The sequence below is a fragment of the Pimephales promelas genome, chromosome 5 (assembly GCF_988280905.1).
Source record: "Pimephales promelas chromosome 5, fPimPro1.hap1.1, whole genome shotgun sequence".
In the NCBI taxonomy this organism is placed as follows: Eukaryota; Metazoa; Chordata; class Actinopteri; order Cypriniformes; family Leuciscidae; genus Pimephales; species Pimephales promelas.
In genome coordinates, this window is record NC_142773.1 from 43,958,945 (window position 1) to 43,980,740 (window position 21,796).

General features: G+C 48.9%; 1 protein-coding gene across 1 annotated transcript in view; it reads right to left on the reverse strand.

The window, feature by feature from the left end:
* ptprsb (protein tyrosine phosphatase receptor type Sb) overlaps window positions 1-21,796 on the reverse strand; it is a 95,400-nt gene that overhangs the window by 50,649 nt on the left and 22,955 nt on the right. Inside the window, exons 4-7 of the mRNA XM_089131656.1 lie at window positions 21,511-21,643; window positions 8,981-9,126; window positions 8,003-8,144; window positions 4,726-4,914 (exon numbers count right to left, since the gene is read on the reverse strand). Coding sequence (XP_088987782.1) covers window positions 4,726-4,914; window positions 8,003-8,144; window positions 8,981-9,126; window positions 21,511-21,613 — 580 coding nt within the window. The 5' untranslated portion in view covers window positions 21,614-21,643. The remainder of the gene's footprint in view (window positions 1-4,725; window positions 4,915-8,002; window positions 8,145-8,980; window positions 9,127-21,510; window positions 21,644-21,796) is intronic.

The following is a 21,796-nucleotide window of genomic DNA, read 5'->3' on the forward strand; positions in this document are numbered from 1 at the left end:
TCACACTCATCGACTCACACACTCATCGACTCACACACTCATCGACTCACACACTCATCGACTCACGCACTCATCGACTCACGCACTCATCGACTCACACACTCATCGACTCACACTCATCGACTCACACTCATCGACTCACGCACTCGTCGACTCACAAACTCATCGACTCACACTCATCGACTCACACACTCATCGACTCACACTCATCGACTCACACACTCATCGACTCAAACTCATCGACTCACACACTCATCGACTCACACTCATCGACTCACACTCATCGACTCACACACTCATCGACTCACGCACTCATCGACTCACGCACTCATCGACTCACACACGCATCGACTCACACACTCATCGACTCACACACTCATCGACTCACGCACTCATCGACTCACGCACTCATCGACTCACACACTCATCGACACACACTCATCGACTCACACTCATCGACTCACACACTCATCGACTCACACACTCGTCGACTCACACACTCATCATCTCACACACTCATCGACTCACACACTCATCGACTCACACACTCATCGACTCAAACTCATCGACTCACACACTCATCGACTCACACACTCATCGACTCACACACTCAGGACATCCACAACTGCCCATGCGCTCAGCGACCAATCACAAACCATCTCCCAAAGAACCTGTCAGTGATCAGCTCTTTAAAAAAACGCTTTATTTTCTCAGTGTGAAGATTATTTTCATAATCTAAAGGACCTTTTCCACTATAAACCATGTTCAGTGCAACGGGAAGATTCCCGACTAATAAAGGTTGTTTATAGGCATCGGCGGAGAACCTTCAACGTCTATGAAACCATGAAAAGGTTGTTTATGGTGAAAAAGTTTCTTTAGATTATAAAAATGTTCTTCACACTAAGAAAAAATGGCTCTTTTAAATGTGCTCAAGATGTCATATAATATATAATAACAGCAATCTCACTGATCCAGGATCAGGAGTAACAGCAGCTTTAGCTCCGCCTTACGGAGAGACTCAGGGAGAGCTTCACTTTTACACGTTTCTGAATGTTCGCGGAGACGTTTGTGTAGTTGTTGTGGAGTTACACTGATCATCTCATCATCATGTTGAACTCTTCCTCAAGTGTCCACAGTTCCTGAGACAGTGTTTAAGAACTGATCACTGAAAGGTTCTTCTATCGCGTCAATGTGAAATATCCCTTTTGAAAGCTTTAGTTTTGAAGAATGTGTAATGTACGTGAGAATCGGTTGTGTGTTGTGTTCATGTGAAACTGGTACAGGATGAATCAAAGTTTAAAAACACTTCCAACAACGAATCCCATACCAGTATTCCCTCTACATGTGTCAGCGCATTTCCGGCCCGTGTTTACAGCCATCGAGTCGGCCGCTTGGAGCTCCAGCTGCGGGCGAGTCTTGAAGTAAGTGGTCATTTCAGAAATCACCACCTATCAAACCCCAGCGTAATAGAGGAGACCTGCTAATCACTTCATCATCCACACGCTGAAGAGTCCCGCAGCGTTATTACACTGATCTGAAACGCCGTCATTCAAGAGGCCGCAGATCCACAATCACACACTCCCGCAGTCTAGCATGTGTCCCTCCCACACGACTGCACAGTTCAGCCATCATCAGAAACTATGGCTTATTTGAAAGCTTAAAGCTTTTAATGTTGTTTATGTGTCTATGAGGTGTTTGTAATAACACACACCGTGTGTAAGTTCATGAGTGGACAGCATTGCTGAGTATTTCCTCCTTAAACTGCAGTGAACCAAAGACAGTCTCAAAAACACGCTTTGAAATCGCTGGTGTTTCTGACGTCACAAACCACCTCGTAACCAATCAGATCAACGTGTGATCGTCAGCCAGTGGATCTCTGAGTGAGTGAGTGGAGGCGGGGCTAATCTGCATATTCATAGAACAGCAAATACTAAATGAGGCGAGGGTGTCGAGTTACATTCAAGCTTTTTTAAGGCACGTTTTAAAATGTAATTTCAGTGATTAAAGATGAGTTTTACGGGATAAGATTATCGACCACAGGGGGACTTTAAACACTCACAATTCACTGTTTTGAAATTAGGCATTACGTTAACATTGAAACGGCACATTAAAACCTTTTAGCGACACCATTTTATTTATTTATTTATTTATTGATTTTTGCCTTTATTGTGATTGGATAGTATAGAGTGGACAGGAAGCGAGGTGGGAGAGAGATTGGGGACGGGATCGGGAAAGGTCCACGAGCCGGGATTCGAACTCAGGTCGCCCGAAGACCACGAGGCTAACGGTGCCGGCACGCGACTACACTTTTGTGATATAAACTTAATATTTGGATCTTGGTTGGACATATGACTTTTATTTTTATAGCAATTTCATAGTCAAATACATTGCATTACATTTGTTTTACGGTAAACAAATTTTTGACTTTTTCATGTTTTCAAATGCTTTCAGATCTGCAATAAGTGTTTCGTCAGAGAGCAACCTTACACTCTTGTTTAAAACTGGGTCGAGAACCCAAGGGTTGCATAGAGAACTCCACTGATCCTTTTCTAAGAGTGTAGATCTCTATGCCAAAGCAAGGTAAGTTCAGATATGTGCTCAAAAATGTTCACAGGTTAAAGCACAGACTTCATTAGGAGAGGAACATTCTTTTAAATAGACAAGAAAACTATGTTAGCATTTGTGGAACTGCATTAGCATGGTTTAAATCACACTTATCTGACCGTTACCAGTTTGTAGCAGTAAATGAAGAGATGTCTTATCGATCACAAGTTCAGTATGGCGTACCACAAGGCTCAGTACTAGGACCGCTGCTGTTCACTCTGTACATGCTATACACACACACACACACACACACTCTGTACATGCTACACACACCCACACACACTGTACATGCTATCTTTAGGAGATATCATTAGGAAGCATGGCATTAGTTTTCACTGTTATGCTGATGATACTCAGCTCTATATTTATTAACGCCCTGACGAAACGCACCAATTCACAAAGTAACGGAATGCATAGCTGACATGCAAAATTAGATGACTAGTAATTTCCTACTACTATACTCTGAAAAAACAGACATTCTAATAAATGGACCAAAAACCTCCTCACGTAATAACCTAGAATACTCTCTAACAGTTGATGGCTGTTCTGTTAAGTCTTTGACGGTTGGGAAGCAGAGATTGACTAGGAAACCACAGTGACGAAGCTCTCGTGAGGATCTCAAGGGGATCTCGTAAGGATCTTGTGAGGATCTCGTAAGAATCTTGTGGGAATCTCGTGAGGATCTCGTAAGGATCTCGTGGGAATCTCGTGATGATCTCGAGAGGATCTCTTGAGGGTCTCGTAAGGATCTCGTAAGGATCTCGTGAGGATCTCGTAAGGATCTCGTGGGGATCTCGTGAGGATCTTGTGGGGATCTCGTGAGGATCCTGTGAGGATCTCGTAAGGATCTCGTGAGGATCTCGTAAGGATCTCGTGAGGATCTCGTAAGGATCTCGTGAGGATCTCGTAAGGATCTCATGAGGACCCTGTGAGGGTCTTGAAAGGATCTCGTGAGCATAGACGTTGGACCAGACCTCCCCCGGCCGCCCCCTAAATTCACCTAAGCACGGGCGTCAGTTTGAAATTTGCTGGGCACAGAGACACGTTCGGAAGTGCTGGGTACAAACTTGTCAAACTGTGCAGCCTTTCTATTCAACCCATAGATAAATACGTCGATCCGCCAGACTTCATTTGACCGTTTGAATGGTCTAGTGGTAGCTCTTTTGCCCAGAGTGCCAGAGGTTACGGGTTCTAATCCGGCCTTGGTACAGTTTTTTTTCTCTCTCATCAAAACAGAATATGTCCATCTGTGGTTACAGTCAATATCAAGCATAGGACACATTTATTTTGTGATTTTACCGGAATGAATAGAGTCTCCGACGTAAAGGCGATTAAAGTGTGCGTCCGAGTGAAGACTGCGCGCCACAGAGAACATAGCCTACAACTGACAGCAGCGGCAACAAGCGTTCCTCTTGATTTCAAAAACAAAACATTTTAGCGCTAGATCTCTTATTTAAACAAACTAAATTAATGCTCTGATTAACAGGATATGTTTTATTCATGTTTAAAACGTTTTATTTTCCGATATATGGTGACTCAAGCACTGATGGATCAAGGAGCGGTCCATCAATAGAGTCACCATATCGGAAAACATGGAATGAGTCAGACATAGCCCACAGTACTTCTGACTTATTATGTTTTTTAAAAGAATTTCGTTTTTATAAATTGTATTTAATTTTAATCAATGATTTTAATCAACAAGTTGACTGATAAATTCTCAGAAAATGGATTTAATACCAATATTTTGAAACGGTGCGTAATCCCCCCCCCCCACCGGGAATTCCGCCCCCCCTCTCACAAAATAGTTCCAACGTCCCTGCTCGTGAGGATCCCGTAAGGATCTCGTAAGGATCTCGTGAGGATCTCGTAAGGATCTCGTGAGGATCTTGTGATGATCTCGTGAGGATCTCGTGAGGATCTCGTGATGATCTCGTAAGGATCTCGTGAGGATCTTGTGATGATCTCGTGATGATCTCGTAAGGATCTCGTGAGGGTCTCGTAAGGATCTCGTGATGATCTCGTGATGATCTCGTAAGGATCTCGTGAGGGTCTCGTAAGGATCTCGTGAGGATCTCGTGATGATCTCGTGATGATCTCGTGAGGATCTCGTGAGGATCGTACCTGATCGCAGCTGCTTGATTCGGCCTTGGCTGAGCGCCGGCTCCACGGGGAGGAAGTCCTTGAACCAGGAGATCTCGGGGTCGGGGATCCCGCTGGCGGCGCACAGCATGGTGGCGGTTCTGGTTCTCTCCACCACCTTCAGCTGAGGGCCCATGTCGATGTTGGGGAAGCCGGTGGGCAGCAGGTCCTCTGAAACACACCCGAACAAAACATGAATTACGGAGGAGACGCTCAGATGATCACTCGTGCACAAGAGTGTGATGGACGCAACACTGCAGACTGTCATAGATATATTTATATAGACTAGTCTTGTTGTTAAATGACAAAAGACCCTAAACATCAACATCATCTGGTGCTCTTTCTGTTTTCTGTCTTTTATTCTGTAATTATTTTTGGTGTGAGGTGTCTGCATGAATCGAGATGAATCACAAACATTCAGACATTACTGCAAATCTGACAGATTAGATCAAAAACTCCAGAATGCTGATATGGTTATAGTTCTGGGTATAGGTGTGAACATTGATATAGTTATGGTTATAGTTATGGTTATGTTAAAGCTGATGTTAGGTTGATGAGACGTGTGGAAGGAAATCTGTTGAAACAATGAGAAAAGGACACTTTAAAGGAGCCGAACTCTCCTCCTCATCGTTGTATGTGAGGCTGATCAATAAACCAAAACATCAACATTTGGACCACCAAATATGATCATCCTTGCAAAGGTTATTGAAAAGACAGAAATATGATTTTTACACAGTTTACTCAAGACTTTTCTGTAAACCACAGTTTAAAAAACAAACACTGCTTTATTTTACGATCCAGGTTCACGAGCATGAGCTGTCGGACACTTCCCGCGGGATGAACATGAGCTCAGTGTTCGGGAGGCAGTGACTAACACACATCAGCGGCACACACACACACACACACACGCGGGACTGGAGATGATGATCCTGACTGGCTCGCACCGATATCCCTGTCAGCGGGCGGATTCATTACGCTGGTATAAATAAACCAGTCGTCTCCTCCAAACCACTGAGATGATCAGAGGTAATGGGAGCAACACACACGCCTGGCGCTGGAACGCTGTAATTATACCTTCATAATCACTGCGCACACGCTCACCTAACCATCAATTACACGTTACACAGCCGCGTGTTTGCAGCGCCGCTAATTATTTGTTGGCTTTAATTAGAGAGTCAGCGGAGATGAGGAGGGACGGCAAACACCAGCGTAAAGGCCAGGCTTCGCTTATATTGGGGAGCAAGAGCTCGTCGACATACAGGAGACGCTCTCAGGCCGATGTGAGCGACACAAGGATGAACTACAGGCTCTTATTCACACAGGGGTCAGGGGTCAGGGGTCAGGACCCGGCAGCCGACACACTGGGGCAAATTACACACATTAGACTTTACTGTTGGCATGAAGGGGAAGCTGCGCTGGTCTCTTCTCCTCTATAATGCCGTATATCAAGCGAAACGCTTCAGGAACAAGAACACATGTGGGCGGGGCTTGATTGTGTCTGTGAGGAATTGATTGGATGGTTGTGGTTTGCTATTGGCTGATCTCATGTGAGTGACAGCTTATAGCCCCGCCCACATCATCAGAGAAGAGAGAGATGCTGCAAGAGGAACTGATTCTGATTCAACCTTATTAACACAATAATGATGATGTGCACCTATAAATCACTTCTGATAAACACTGCGATATAACAGACAAACAAGAATTGCCCGTTTTGATTTCGTGACAGTTTTAAATCAGCTGAATGTGCCGTAAAAACCAACAAAATGAATGAACTTCACACTAATCGATCTTGGCAGAAACTTCTGTATGACAAAAAAAATATTCTACTAGGACTGACATAAATAAAAAATCATTATGCGTATTATACATTTTTAATGAACATTTGCTGTTGGACAATAAAAACAGACGGCGCGTCCCTGCGTGTCCGGCTGAGAGAAGCGGATAAACCTGTGTGTTTACGGAGGAGAAGAACACAGACGCCAGTGACGACGACACACACACACACACACACACACACACTGATGCTGGTGATTAAAGCCGCATAATGATGTTGTTTGGTGGATGAAGGGTGACCAGTAAAAGTGCAACCAACTAATCTGTGTGTGTCTGTCTGTGTGTGTGTGTGTGTGTGTGTGTAGTGTGACAGATTGACAACAGCTGTGGACGGCGACTAACAGCAGCTCAGATACAGAAATAAAATCAGAATGGTGTGTCAGTCAGTTTATGGAGCAGAAGCGCTGATCTAAACAACATCTAAACAACATCTAAACAACATCTAAACAACATTTAAACCAGATCTAAACAACATCTAAACAACATCTAAACAACATCTAAACAACACTACTGATGAGGGCGTGATTCAGCTGCAGGAGAACACAGGTCATGAGGTGAGAGTGAAACCAGCTAGAGACACACACACACACACACACACAAACATGCATTTAAGGCTGTTTCCATGGCAACAGTGACAGATGTGTGTGTTATTCCCCCTATTGTCCCTATCTGCTACTCCAGTCGACCAGCCTTCATCATCCTCATCCTCCTCCTCCTCCTCATTACACCTCAGAGCACTGTGTGTGTACTGTGTATAACTTTTTTGTTGTATATATAAATACACACACATGCATGTATATATTATTATATACAGTATTATTTATATATAAAATATTTATATTTATATACAATATAAATTATATATACAGTATATACATGCAAATATTTATAAAATGTGTATTTATATATACACAGTACTAACGCGTATATTATGTAAACACAGACTTTTATTTTTGATGTAAATAATTGTTGCCCAAATCTGATTAAACCGCTCGATTCATGGCCGTTTCCTGGACTGTCGATGGTTTAAACCCCTTCATTGGTTCTTCAAAGATGAACCGGAGTCTTGTGTGTATGTGTGTGTGTGTGTGTGTGTGTGTGAATGACAGAGAGAGTAAATGACTTTGGGTGAACAAAGCTTTAAAGTTACGCTGATCAGTGTGTCAAGCCTCCACAAACATCTACACACTCCGTTTAATGCTCCGGAACCACCCATCAGTGTGTGTGTGTGTGTGTGTGTGTGTGTGTGTGTGTGACGGCGGCCGTGCGTCTGCGCTTCACTAAACACTGTGACTGCCGATGGAACACACTTCATTCCCAGACCAACAGATTGATCAGGCTCTCGTCAGGATCGTGCAGAGGCGATGATGATGAAGATGAAGATGACGAAGATGATGATGATGATGATGATGATAGAATATCTTACCTCTGATGATGGACAGTGTGGAGGTCTTAGTGATTTCTCCTTCAGTGTTTTTGGCGACGCACTCGTAGGCGTTCTCGTCACGAGGCGCTCTGAGTGGCTGGATGCGAAGCACTGCCCCCGCCCCCTCGTCAAACTCGATGGTCTGGACCAATGAGAGAGCAGAGTGAGCAGACATCCACCAATCACAGCAGAGCAACATCAGTTCACAAGCAGACAGACAGTTATCAATGATCAAATCAATGTGTTGTTTATTTACTCTTTAACGGCTTACAAGGTGAGTCTAATAACTTTATTCCAGATCATGTTTCTATTATCATTTGTGTGCAGAAGGACTCAATACATCAACCCAGAGTAGAATGAAAAGTGGCCTACTGTCCGCACACACACACACACACACATATTATTATTATTATATTATCAGTGTAAGGAAACAGTTTTGCTGCTTCAGATTTTATTTATCGGGTTCTGAATAGAAAGTTCAAGGGAAGCCTTTATTTGTAATAGGACCCATCGATCAGTGTGACGTGTGTTATAATAATAATAATAATAATAATTTTTGATTGAACTTTGATTGACAGGTGTGACGTGTGTTCTGGTCCCGTGTAGAACTTTGATTGACAGGTGTGACGTGTGTTCTGGTCGCGTGTAGAACTTTGATTGACAGGTGTGACGTGTGTTCTGGTCGCGTGTAGAACTTTGATTGACAGGTGTGACGTGTGTTCTGGTCGTGTGTAGAACTTTGATTGACAGGTGTGACGTGTGTTCTGGTCGCGTGTAGAACTTTGATTGACAGGTGTGACGTGTGTTCTGGTCGCGTGTAGAACTTTGATTGACAGGTGTGACGTGTGTTCTGGTCGCGTGTAGAACTTTGATTGACAGGTGTGACGTGTGTTCTGGTCGCGTGTAGAACTTTGATTGACAGGTGTGACGTGTGTTCTGGTCGCGTGTAGAACTTTGATTGACAGGTGTGGTCCTCACCTCTATTCTCTGTGAATTGACTTTCTTGCCCTTCTTGTTCCAGAACACCTGAGGTTTGGGGTCTCCTGTGGCCTGACACACGAAGGACACGACTCCACCGGACACGCCGATCTGATCCATCGGGACCTTGACGAACTGAGGAGCCGCTGCAACACACACACACACACACACACACGACCGTTACTGAGAGACGACCTCATCCATTAACCATCGCTAGCTTTTACACTCTCGTCTCTGTGTTACCTGGAGATCGACAGCAATGAGGAGAACAAACTTTACACTTGATCTCAAAAAGCTCTTCAGCATTAAAGCAAATTAATTTTTGCATTTATGTGAAACAGATAGTTCAGTAATTAATCAGTAAAATACACTATAAGAACAATAGATGAGTTGATGTGATTCATGACTGATCTTCTGTAGAGCTGAATTTGTTTCATATTTGATCAAATTTGCATCATTGATTCTGATATTCTCCTATTTACCATCTGTACTGGAGAAATAAATCTGACTGGACATATAATGACGTTATAATATCAGTCTGCTCGTTGTTGTCGGCGATTGAAAGATCCATATTGGTGTAATGACGGTGAAATAGAGACGCTTTTACACGTCCTGATATCAGTAAGAGCTTAAAGAGTGTGTGAGTGATGCACTAAACACCGGCCTGACGGATTCATGAAGGCCACTAAACACTCGATCAGATTATACACACACACACACACACATCCCATAGAGACTCCTCACCTAGACATCATCACACAGAGACTGTGTCTGTTCCCCGCATTAGAAAACACAGAACACTCCCTGAGCCGTTAAGGGTAAAGGTCACGAGAGAGAGAGTTTATCCCCCGTCCGGTCTCCTTCTGAACAGGCCTAAAGCGTCACGGATGGAGTTTGGGTTCGCTTCGTTAGGGACACTCAGTAATCAAGAATATTAGTGGTCTGACTGACGCCGCTGTATGAGAACTGAATTGAGCTGGAGATCTAATCCTTTTTCCTTTTTGGATAACCGCTTTATAGATGAAATTAACTAATTTAATAATTGATCTTAACGACCTCAGATGAACAACGGACCAAATGCATTATTCTCCTGTTCTCTCAGTAAAGCTGCTTTGAAGCAATTTGTATTGTATAAAGTGCTATATATAAATAAAGGTTGACTTGACTTAACACACTCACACACTCACACACTCACACACACACACACACACACACACACACACACACACGGCCGTAGTGCTCTGAGAACAGGATCATGTCTGTGGTGTCCTGTTGCCATAGCGGCGAGTTACAGCCGAGGCTGATCCGTGACGCTCATCATGAAACCCACACACACCTGCAGGTGAGAGACACACAGACACAAGTGTGTGTGTGTGTGTGTGTGTGTGTGTGTGTGGAAGCATATCAGAATTAAAAGCCTGAAAACTGATCCCACTTCATTTACTCTGCTCTCTTGTTTCATTTCCACTTGTTTAAAATGTTATTTTATATTACAGAGCAGCTCTTCGCCTATAGAGCTGTTCCTCATCTTCACCAGTGTGTGTGTGTGTGTGTGTGTGTGTGATGTTTGATCATGAGAAGCTCCAGTTCTCCTCTATATCAGAGTCAGTGTTTCTGAACTCCTGAAACGCCTCCACTTTATCTCGAGTTTCTCCCGGGAACACGTTTATATATTCCTCATTATAATAATTAATATGCAGAATAAAGGGGCGGGGCCTGGTTGAGTTAGTTAGTAGTGTGTTGCATTTCCCAAACATACTCGAAGCGCTCGACCAATCACAACACACCGCTCCAGCCGACTAATCAGAGCACAGTGTGCTTTCAGGAGGAGGGGCTTCATAGAGACAGGAAGTGAACAGAGCGTTACTGACAGACTGGGAAGAGAGGAGCCGCAACAATGGAGAATATGAGGAGAATAATCAACATTCAAGCAGGAAAACATGATCTAGGAGCGCCTGAAACACATCAACGCTGTAGAAAGGTATTGGTTCTCTTTAATGTTATTATCATTACTTGTATTTGCACTGCTGTTATTTCTATATTTCTCCTTGTATGTGAGGGTTAAAACAGAAAATGAATTGTGAGCAAACAGCACTGGACACACACACACACACACATACACACACACACACACATACACACACACTCTCACAACTACTTCAAATAAAATATAAAAACAGCCACAGCATTTGTAATAATAGCATAAATGAATTGAATTAGATTATTACAGTGGCGCTTTCTTTATTAGCTGATTGGAATTGACAAATCAACATCAACAGTTATTAAACTGAACTGAGTCAACACTGAACTGAGTCAACACTGAACTGAACTGAGTCAACACTGAACTGAGTCAACACTGAACTGAACTGAATCAACACTCAACTGAGTCAACACTGAACTGAACTGAATCAACGCTCAACTGAGTCAAAACTGAACTGAATCAAGACTGAACTGAGTCAACACTGGAGTGTGTGAAGCGATCTGGAGTGTGTGAAGCGATCTGGAGTGTGTGAAGCGATCTGGAGTGTGTGAAGCGATCTGGAGTGTGTGAAGCGATCTGGAGTGTGTGAAGCGATCTGGAGTGTGTGAGGCGATCTGGAGTGTGTGAAGCGATCTGGAGTGTGTGAAGATCTGGAGTGTGTGAGGCGATCTGGAGTGTGTGAAGCGATCTGGAGTGTGTGAAGCGATCTGGAGTGTGTGAGGCGATCTGGAGTGTGTGAGGCGATCTGGAGTGTGTGAAGCGATCTGGAGTGTGTGAAGCGATCTGGAGTGTGTGAAGCGATCTGGAGTGTGTGAAGCGATCTGGAGTGTGTGAGGCGATCTGGAGTGTGTGAAGCGATCTGGAGTGTGTGAAGCGATCTGGAGTGTGTGAAGCGATCTGGAGTGTGTGAGGCGATCTGGAGTGTGTGAGGCGATCTGGAGTGTGTGAAGATCTGGAGTGTGTGAGGCGATCTGGAGTGTGTGAAGATCTGGAGTGTGTGAAGCGATCTGGAGTGTGTGAAGCGATCTGGAGTGTGTGAGGCGATCTGGAGTGTGTGAGGCGATCTGGAGTGTGTGAAGATCTGGAGTGTGTGAGGCGATCTGGAGTGTGTGAGGCGATCTGGAGTGTGTGAGGCGATCTGGAGTGTGTGAGGCGATCTGGAGTGTGTGAGGCGATCTGGAGTGTGTGAAGCGATCTGGAGTGTGTGAAGCGATCTGGAGTGTGTGAAGCGATCTGGAGTGTGTGAAGCGATCTGGAGTGTGTGAGGCGATCTGGAGTGTGTGAAGCGATCTGGAGTGTGTGAGGCGATCTGGAGTGTGTGAAGCGATCTGGAGTGTGTGAGGCGATCTGGAGTGTGTGAGGCGATCTGGAGTGTGTGAGGCGATCTGGAGTGTGTGAGGCGATCTGGAGTGTGTGAGGCGATCTGGAGTGTGTGAGGCGATCTGGAGTGTGTGAGGCGATCTGGAGTGTGTGAGGCGATCTGGAGTGTGTGAAGCGATCTGGAGTGTGTGAAGCGATCTGGAGTGTGTGAAGCGATCTGGAGTGTGTGAAGCGATCTGGAGTGTGTGAAGCGATCTGGAGTGTGTGAAGCGATCTGGAGTGTGTGAAGCGATCTGGAGTGTGTGAAGCGATCTGGAGTGTGTGAAGCGATCTGGAGTGTGTGAAGCGATCTGGAGTGTGTGAGGCGATCTGGAGTGTGTGAAGCGATCTGGAGTGTGTGAGGCGATCTGGAGTGTGTGAAGCGATCTGGAGTGTGTGAAGCGATCTGGAGTGTGTGAGGCGATCTGGAGTGTGTGAGGCGATCTGGAGTGTGTGAAGCGATCTGGAGTGTGTGAGGCGATCTGGAGTGTGTGAGGCGATCTGGAGTGTGTGAGGCGATCTGGAGTGTGTGAGGCGATCTGGAGTGTGTGAAGCGATCTGGAGTGTGTGAGGCGATCTGGAGTGTGTGAAGCGATCTGGAGTGTGTGAAGCGATCTGGAGTGTGTGAAGCGATCTGGAGTGTGTGAGGCGATCTGGAGTGTGTGAGGCGATCTGGAGTGTGTGAGGCGATCTGGAGTGTGTGAGGCGATCTGGAGTGTGTGAAGCGATCTGGAGTGTGTGAAGCGATCTGGAGTGTGTGAGGCGATCTGGAGTGTGTGAGGCGATCTGGAGTGTGTGAGGCGATCTGGAGTGTGTGAGGCGATCTGGAGTGTGTGAGGCGATCTGGAGTGTGTGAAGCGATCTGGAGTGTGTGAAGATCTGGAGTGTGTGAGGCGATCTGGAGTGTGTGAAGATCTGGAGTGTGTGAAGCGATCTGGAGTGTGTGAGGCGATCTGGAGTGTGTGAAGCGATCTGGAGTGTGTGAAGCGATCTGGAGTGTGTGAAGCGATCTGGAGTGTGTGAGGCGATCTGGAGTGTGTGAGGCGATCTGGAGTGTGTGAGGCGATCTGGAGTGTGTGAGGCGATCTGGAGTGTGTGAGGCGATCTGGAGTGTGTGAAGCGATCTGGAGTGTGTGAGGCGATCTGGAGTGTGTGAGGCGGCGATCTGGAGTGTGTGAGGCGATCTGGAGTGTGTGAAGCGATCTGGAGTGTGTGAAGCGATCTGGAGTGTGTGAAGATCTGGAGTGTGTGAAGCGATCTGGAGTGTGTGAAGCGATCTGGAGTGTGTGAGGCGATCTGGAGTGTGTGAAGCGATCTGGAGTGTGTGAAGATCTGGAGTGTGTGAAGCGATCTGGAGTGTGTGAGGCGATCTGGAGTGTGTGAGGCGATCTGGAGTGTGTGAGGCGATCTGGAGTGTGTGAGGCGATCTGGAGTGTGTGAGGCGATCTGGAGTGTGTGAAGCGATCTGGAGTGTGTGAGGCGATCTGGAGTGTGTGAGGCGATCTGGAGTGTGTGAGGCGATCTGGAGTGTGTGAGGCGATCTGGAGTGTGTGAAGCGATCTGGAGTGTGTGAGGCGATCTGGAGTGTGTGAAGCGATCTGGAGTGTGTGAGGCGATCTGGAGTGTGTGAGGCGATCTGGAGTGTGTGAAGCGATCTGGAGTGTGTGAGGCGATCTGGAGTGTGTGAGGCGATCTGGAGTGTGTGAAGCGATCTGGAGTGTGTGAGGCGATCTGGAGTGTGTGAGGCGATCTGGAGTGTGTGAGGCGATCTGGAGTGTGTGAGGCGATCTGGAGTGTGTGAAGCGATCTGGAGTGTGTGAGGCGATCTGGAGTGTGTGAGGCGATCTGGAGTGTGTGAGGCGATCTGGAGTGTGTGAAGCGATCTGGAGTGTGTGAGGCGATCTGGAGTGTGTGAGGCGATCTGGAGTGTGTGAGGCGATCTGGAGTGTGTGAGGCGATCTGGAGTGTGTGAAGCGATCTGGAGTGTGTGAGGCGATCTGGAGTGTGTGAAGCGATCTGGAGTGTGTGAAGATCTGGAGTGTGTGAGGCGATCTGGAGTGTGTGAGGCGATCTGGAGTGTGTGAAGCGATCTGGAGTGTGTGAGGCGATCTGGAGTGTGTGAAGCGATCTGGAGTGTGTGAAGCGATCTGGAGTGTGTGAGGCGATCTGGAGTGTGTGAGGCGATCTGGAGTGTGTGAAGCGATCTGGAGTGTGTGAGGCGATCTGGAGTGTGTGAGGCGATCTGGAGTGTGTGAAGCGATCTGGAGTGTGTGAAGCGATCTGGAGTGTGTGAGGCGATCTGGAGTGTGTGAGGCGATCTGGAGTGTGTGAGGCGATCTGGAGTGTGTGAAGCGATCTGGAGTGTGTGAAGCGATCTGGAGTGTGTGAGGCGATCTGGAGTGTGTGAAGCGATCTGGAGTGTGTGAGGCGATCTGGAGTGTGTGAGGCGATCTGGAGTGTGTGAAGCGATCTGGAGTGTGTGAGGCGATCTGGAGTGTGTGAGGCGATCTGGAGTGTGTGAAGCGATCTGGAGTGTGTGAGGCGATCTGGAGTGTGTGAAGCGATCTGGAGTGTGTGAGGCGATCTGGAGTGTGTGAGGCGATCTGGAGTGTGTGAAGCGATCTGGAGTGTGTGAAGCGATCTGGAGTGTGTGAGGCGATCTGGAGTGTGTGAAGCGATCTGGAGTGTGTGAGGCGATCTGGAGTGTGTGAGGCGATCTGGAGTGTGTGAGGCGATCTGGAGTGTGTGAGGCGATCTGGAGTGTGTGAGGCGATCTGGAGTGTGTGAAGCGATCTGGAGTGTGTGAAGCGATCTGGAGTGTGTGAAGCGATCTGGAGTGTGTGAGGCGATCTGGAGTGTGTGAAGCGATCTGGAGTGTGTGAGGCGATCTGGAGTGTGTGAAGCGATCTGGAGTGTGTGAAGCGATCTGGAGTGTGTGAGGCGATCTGGAGTGTGTGAGGCGATCTGGAGTGTGTGAAGCGATCTGGAGTGTGTGAGGCGATCTGGAGTGTGTGAGGCGATCTGGAGTGTGTGAGGCGATCTGGAGTGTGTGAGGCGATCTGGAGTGTGTGAAGCGATCTGGAGTGTGTGAGGCGATCTGGAGTGTGTGAAGCGATCTGGAGTGTGTGAAGCGATCTGGAGTGTGTGAAGCGATCTGGAGTGTGTGAGGCGATCTGGAGTGTGTGAGGCGATCTGGAGTGTGTGAGGCGATCTGGAGTGTGTGAGGCGATCTGGAGTGTGTGAAGCGATCTGGAGTGTGTGAAGCGATCTGGAGTGTGTGAGGCGATCTGGAGTGTGTGAGGCGATCTGGAGTGTGTGAGGCGATCTGGAGTGTGTGAGGCGATCTGGAGTGTGTGAGGCGATCTGGAGTGTGTGAAGCGATCTGGAGTGTGTGAAGATCTGGAGTGTGTGAGGCGATCTGGAGTGTGTGAAGATCTGGAGTGTGTGAAGCGATCTGGAGTGTGTGAGGCGATCTGGAGTGTGTGAAGCGATCTGGAGTGTGTGAAGCGATCTGGAGTGTGTGAAGCGATCTGGAGTGTGTGAGGCGATCTGGAGTGTGTGAGGCGATCTGGAGTGTGTGAGGCGATCTGGAGTGTGTGAGGCGATCTGGAGTGTGTGAGGCGATCTGGAGTGTGTGAAGCGATCTGGAGTGTGTGAGGCGATCTGGAGTGTGTGAGGCGGCGATCTGGAGTGTGTGAGGCGATCTGGAGTGTGTGAAGCGATCTGGAGTGTGTGAAGCGATCTGGAGTGTGTGAAGATCTGGAGTGTGTGAAGCGATCTGGAGTGTGTGAAGCGATCTGGAGTGTGTGAGGCGATCTGGAGTGTGTGAAGCGATCTGGAGTGTGTGAAGATCTGGAGTGTGTGAAGCGATCTGGAGTGTGTGAGGCGATCTGGAGTGTGTGAGGCGATCTGGAGTGTGTGAGGCGATCTGGAGTGTGTGAGGCGATCTGGAGTGTGTGAAGCGATCTGGAGTGTGTGAGGCGATCTGGAGTGTGTGAGGCGATCTGGAGTGTGTGAGGCGATCTGGAGTGTGTGAGGCGATCTGGAGTGTGTGAAGCGATCTGGAGTGTGTGAGGCGATCTGGAGTGTGTGAAGCGATCTGGAGTGTGTGAGGCGATCTGGAGTGTGTGAGGCGATCTGGAGTGTGTGAAGCGATCTGGAGTGTGTGAGGCGATCTGGAGTGTGTGAGGCGATCTGGAGTGTGTGAAGCGATCTGGAGTGTGTGAGGCGATCTGGAGTGTGTGAGGCGATCTGGAGTGTGTGAGGCGATCTGGAGTGTGTGAGGCGATCTGGAGTGTGTGAAGCGATCTGGAGTGTGTGAGGCGATCTGGAGTGTGTGAGGCGATCTGGAGTGTGTGAGGCGATCTGGAGTGTGTGAAGCGATCTGGAGTGTGTGAGGCGATCTGGAGTGTGTGAGGCGATCTGGAGTGTGTGAGGCGATCTGGAGTGTGTGAGGCGATCTGGAGTGTGTGAAGCGATCTGGAGTGTGTGAAGCGATCTGGAGTGTGTGAAGATCTGGAGTGTGTGAGGCGATCTGGAGTGTGTGAGGCGATCTGGAGTGTGTGAAGCGATCTGGAGTGTGTGAGGCGATCTGGAGTGTGTGAAGCGATCTGGAGTGTGTGAAGCGATCTGGAGTGTGTGAGGCGATCTGGAGTGTGTGAGGCGATCTGGAGGCGATCTGGAGTGTGTGAGGCGATCTGGAGTGTGTGAGGCGATCTGGAGTGTGTGAAGCGATCTGGAGTGTGTGAAGCGATCTGGAGTGTGTGAGGCGATCTGGAGTGTGTGAGGCGATCTGGAGTGTGTGAAGCGATCTGGAGTGTGTGAAGCGATCTGGAGTGTGTGAAGCGATCTGGAGTGTGTGAAGCGATCTGGAGTGTGTGAGGCGATCTGGAGTGTGTGAGGCGATCTGGAGTGTGTGAAGCGATCTGGAGTGTGTGAAGCGATCTGGAGTGTGTGAGGCGATCTGGAGTGTGTGAGGCGATCTGGAGTGTGTGAGGCGATCTGGAGTGTGTGAAGCGATCTGGAGTGTGTGAGGCGATCTGGAGTGTGTGAAGCGATCTGGAGTGTGTGAAGCGATCTGGAGTGTGTGAAGCGATCTGGAGTGTGTGAGGCGATCTGGAGTGTGTGAGGCGATCTGGAGTGTGTGAGGCGATCTGGAGTGTGTGAAGCGATCTGGAGTGTGTGAGGCGATCTGGAGTGTGTGAGGCGATCTGGAGTGTGTGAAGCGATCTGGAGTGTGTGAAGCGATCTGGAGTGTGTGAGGCGATCTGGAGTGTGTGAGGCGATCTGGAGTGTGTGAGGCGATCTGGAGTGTGTGAAGCGATCTGGAGTGTGTGAAGCGATCTGGAGTGTGTGAGGCGATCTGGAGTGTGTGAAGCGATCTGGAGTGTGTGAGGCGATCTGGAGTGTGTGAGGCGATCTGGAGTGTGTGAAGCGATCTGGAGTGTGTGAGGCGATCTGGAGTGTGTGAGGCGATCTGGAGTGTGTGAAGCGATCTGGAGTGTGTGAGGCGATCTGGAGTGTGTGAAGCGATCTGGAGTGTGTGAGGCGATCTGGAGTGTGTGAGGCGATCTGGAGTGTGTGAAGCGATCTGGAGTGTGTGAAGCGATCTGGAGTGTGTGAGGCGATCTGGAGTGTGTGAAGCGATCTGGAGTGTGTGAGGCGATCTGGAGTGTGTGAGGCGATCTGGAGTGTGTGAGGCGATCTGGAGTGTGTGAGGCGATCTGGAGTGTGTGAGGCGATCTGGAGTGTGTGAGGCGATCTGGAGTGTGTGAAGCGATCTGGAGTGTGTGAAGCGATCTGGAGTGTGTGAGGCGATCTGGAGTGTGTGAGGCGATCTGGAGTGTGTGAGGCGATCTGGAGTGTGTGAAGCGATCTGGAGTGTGTGAAGCGATCTGGAGTGTGTGAGGCGATCTGGAGTGTGTGAGGCGATCTGGAGTGTGTGAAGCGATCTGGAGTGTGTGAGGCGATCTGGAGTGTGTGAGGCGATCTGGAGTGTGTGAAGCGATCTGGAGTGTGTGAGGCGATCTGGAGTGTGTGAAGCGATCTGGAGTGTGTGAGGCGATCTGGAGTGTGTGAGGCGATCTGGAGTGTGTGAAGCGATCTGGAGTGTGTGAAGCGATCTGGAGTGTGTGAGGCGATCTGGAGTGTGTGAGGCGATCTGGAGTGTGTGAGGCGATCTGGAGTGTGTGAAGCGATCTGGAGTGTGTGAAGCGATCTGGAGTGTGTGAGGCGATCTGGAGTGTGTGAAGCGATCTGGAGTGTGTGAGGCGATCTGGAGTGTGTGAGGCGATCTGGAGTGTGTGAAGCGATCTGGAGTGTGTGAGGCGATCTGGAGTGTGTGAGGCGATCTGGAGTGTGTGAAGCGATCTGGAGTGTGTGAGGCGATCTGGAGTGTGTGAAGCGATCTGGAGTGTGTGAGGCGATCTGGAGTGTGTGAAGCGATCTGGAGTGTGTGAAGCGATCTGGAGTGTGTGAAGCGATCTGGAGTGTGTGAGGCGATCTGGAGTGTGTGAAGCGATCTGGAGTGTGTGAGGCGATCTGGAGTGTGTGAAGCGATCTGGAGTGTGTGAGGCGATCTGGAGTGTGTGAGGCGATCTGGAGTGTGTGAAGCGATCTGGAGTGTGTGAGGCGATCTGGAGTGTGTGAAGCGATCTGGAGTGTGTGAAGCGATCTGGAGTGTGTGAAGCGATCTGGAGTGTGTGAGGCGATCTGGAGTGTGTGAGGCGATCTGGAGTGTGTGAGGCGATCTGGAGTGTGTGAAGCGATCTGGAGTGTGTGAGGCGATCTGGAGTGTGTGAAGCGATCTGGAGTGTGTGAAGCGATCTGGAGTGTGTGAAGCGATCTGGAGTGTGTGAGGCGATCTGGAGTGTGTGAGGCGATCTGGAGTGTGTGAGGCGATCTGGAGTGTGTGAAACGATCTGGAGTGTGTGAAGCGATCTGGAGTGTGTGAGGCGATCTGGAGTGTGTGAAGCGATCTGGAGTGTGTGAGGCGATCTGGAGTGTGTGAGGCGATCTGGAGTGTGTGAAGCGATCTGGAGTGTGTGAAGCGATCTGGAGTGTGTGAAGCGATCTGGAGTGTGTGAGGCGATCTGGAGTGTGTGAGGCGATCTGGAGTGTGTGAGGCGATCTGGAGTGTGTGAGGCGATCTGGAGTGTGTGAGGCGATCTGGAGTGTGTGAAGCGATCTGGAGTGTGTGAGGCGATCTGGAGTGTGTGAGGCGATCTGGAGTGTGTGAGGCGATCTGGAGTGTGTGAGGCGATCTGGAGTGTGTGAGGCGATCTGGAGTGTGTGAAGCGATCTGGAGTGTGTGAAGATCTGGAGTGTGTGAGGCGATCTGGAGTGTGTGAGGCGATCTGGAGTGTGTGAGGCGATCTGGAGTGTGTGAGGCGATCTGGAGTGTGTGAAGCGATCTGGAGTGTGTGAAGCGATCTGGAGTGTGTGAGGCGATCTGGAGTGTGTGAGGCGATCTGGAGTGTGTGAGGCGATCTGGAGTGTGTGAGGCGATCTGGAGTGTGTGAAGCGATCTGGAGTGTGTGAGGCGATCTGGAGTGTGTGAGGCGATCTGGAGTGTGTGAGGCGATCTGGAGTGTGTGAGGCGATCTGGAGTGTGTGAGGCGATCTGGAGTGTGTGAAGCGATCTGGAGTGTGTGAGGCGATCTGGAGTGTGTGAGGCGATCTGGAGTGTGTGAAGCGATCTGGAGTGTGTGAAGCGATCTGGAGTGTGTGAAGCGATCTGGAGTGTGTGAGGCGATCTGGAGTGTGTGAGGCGATCTGGAGTGTGTGAGGCGATCTGGAGTGTGTGAGGCGATCTGGAGTGTGTGAAGCGATCTGGAGTGTGTGAGGCGATCTGGAGTGTGTGAGGCGATCTGGAGTGTGTGAGGCGATCTGGAGTGTGTGAGGCGATCTGGAGTGTGTGAGGCGATCTGGAGTGTGTGAGGCGATCTGGAGTGTGTGAAGCGATCTGGAGTGTGTGAAGATCTGGAGTGTGTGAGGCGATCTGGAGTGTGTGAGGCGATCTGGAGTGTGTGAGGCGATCTGGAGTGTGTGAGGCGATCTGGAGTGTGTGAAGCGATCTGGAGTGTGTGAAGCGATCTGGAGTGTGTGAGGCGATCTGGAGTGTGTGAGGCGATCTGGAGTGTGTGAGGCGATCTGGAGTGTGTGAGGCGATCTGGAGTGTGTGAGGCGATCTGGAGTGTGTGAAGCGATCTGGAGTGTGTGAAGATCTGGAGTGTGTGAGGCGATCTGGAGTGTGTGAGGCGATCTGGAGTGTGTGAAGCGATCTGGAGTGTGTGAAGCGATCTGGAGTGTGTGAGGCGATCTGGAGTGTGTGAAGCGATCTGGAGTGTGTGAGGCGATCTGGAGTGTGTGAAGCGATCTGGAGTGTGTGAAGCGATCTGGAGTGTGTGAAGATCTGGAGTGTGTGAGGCGATCTGGAGTGTGTGAGGCGATCTGGAGTGTGTGAAGCGATCTGGAGTGTGTGAAGCGATCTGGAGTGTGTGAGGCGATCTGGAGTGTGTGAGGCGATCTGGAGTGTGTGAGGCGATCTGGAGTGTGTGAGGCGATCTGGAGTGTGTGAAGCGATCTGGAGTGTGTGAAGCGATCTGGAGTGTGTGAGGCGATCTGGAGTGTGTGAGGCGATCTGGAGTGTGTGAGGCGATCTGGAGTGTGTGAGGCGATCTGGAGTGTGTGAAGCGATCTGGAGTGTGTGAGGCGATCTGGAGTGTGTGAAGCGATCTGGAGTGTGTGAAGCGATCTGGAGTGTGTGAAGATCTGGAGTGTGTGAGGCGATCTGGAGTGTGTGAGGCGATCTGGAGTGTGTGAAGCGATCTGGAGTGTGTGAAGCGATCTGGAGTGTGTGAGGCGATCTGGAGTGTGTGAGGCGATCTGGAGTGTGTGAGGCGATCTGGAGTGTGTGAAGCGATCTGGAGTGTGTGAAGCGATCTGGAGTGTGTGAGGCGATCTGGAGTGTGTGAAGCTGATTCTTCAGTATTTTGGGCTGAGAAGAACACACAGCCATTCAGAAGAGTTCGACTCAATTTCAATCCAGTGTCCACCAGACATGAATCTTTCTGCTTTAATAATTCATTGCAGTAAAACAGCTTCAGCCTCTGCTTAGTTTCCATGACGACATCTCATCACAAAAAGACATGGCATTATTACCATACCAACAGCAGTGCGTTAGACTTACTCAAGGCGTCGCAGGAGTTCTGGCAGACGAAGAAGAAGAAGAAGAAGAAGAAGAAGAAGAAGAAGAAGAAGAGGAGTGGACCTCTGTCGACCCGCACAGCCATGACCCTCGACGCTTCTCCCTCGTCCAGACACTGTGTGGAGCACACACACACACACACACACACACACTTAACCAGTGTAACCAGAGTGGAGCGTAATCAGCATCTGTTGAGATACACACGACTCCGTTCAGCTTATAAAGCCCCAAATATCTGACAGAAGATGACGACAATATCAATAAATTC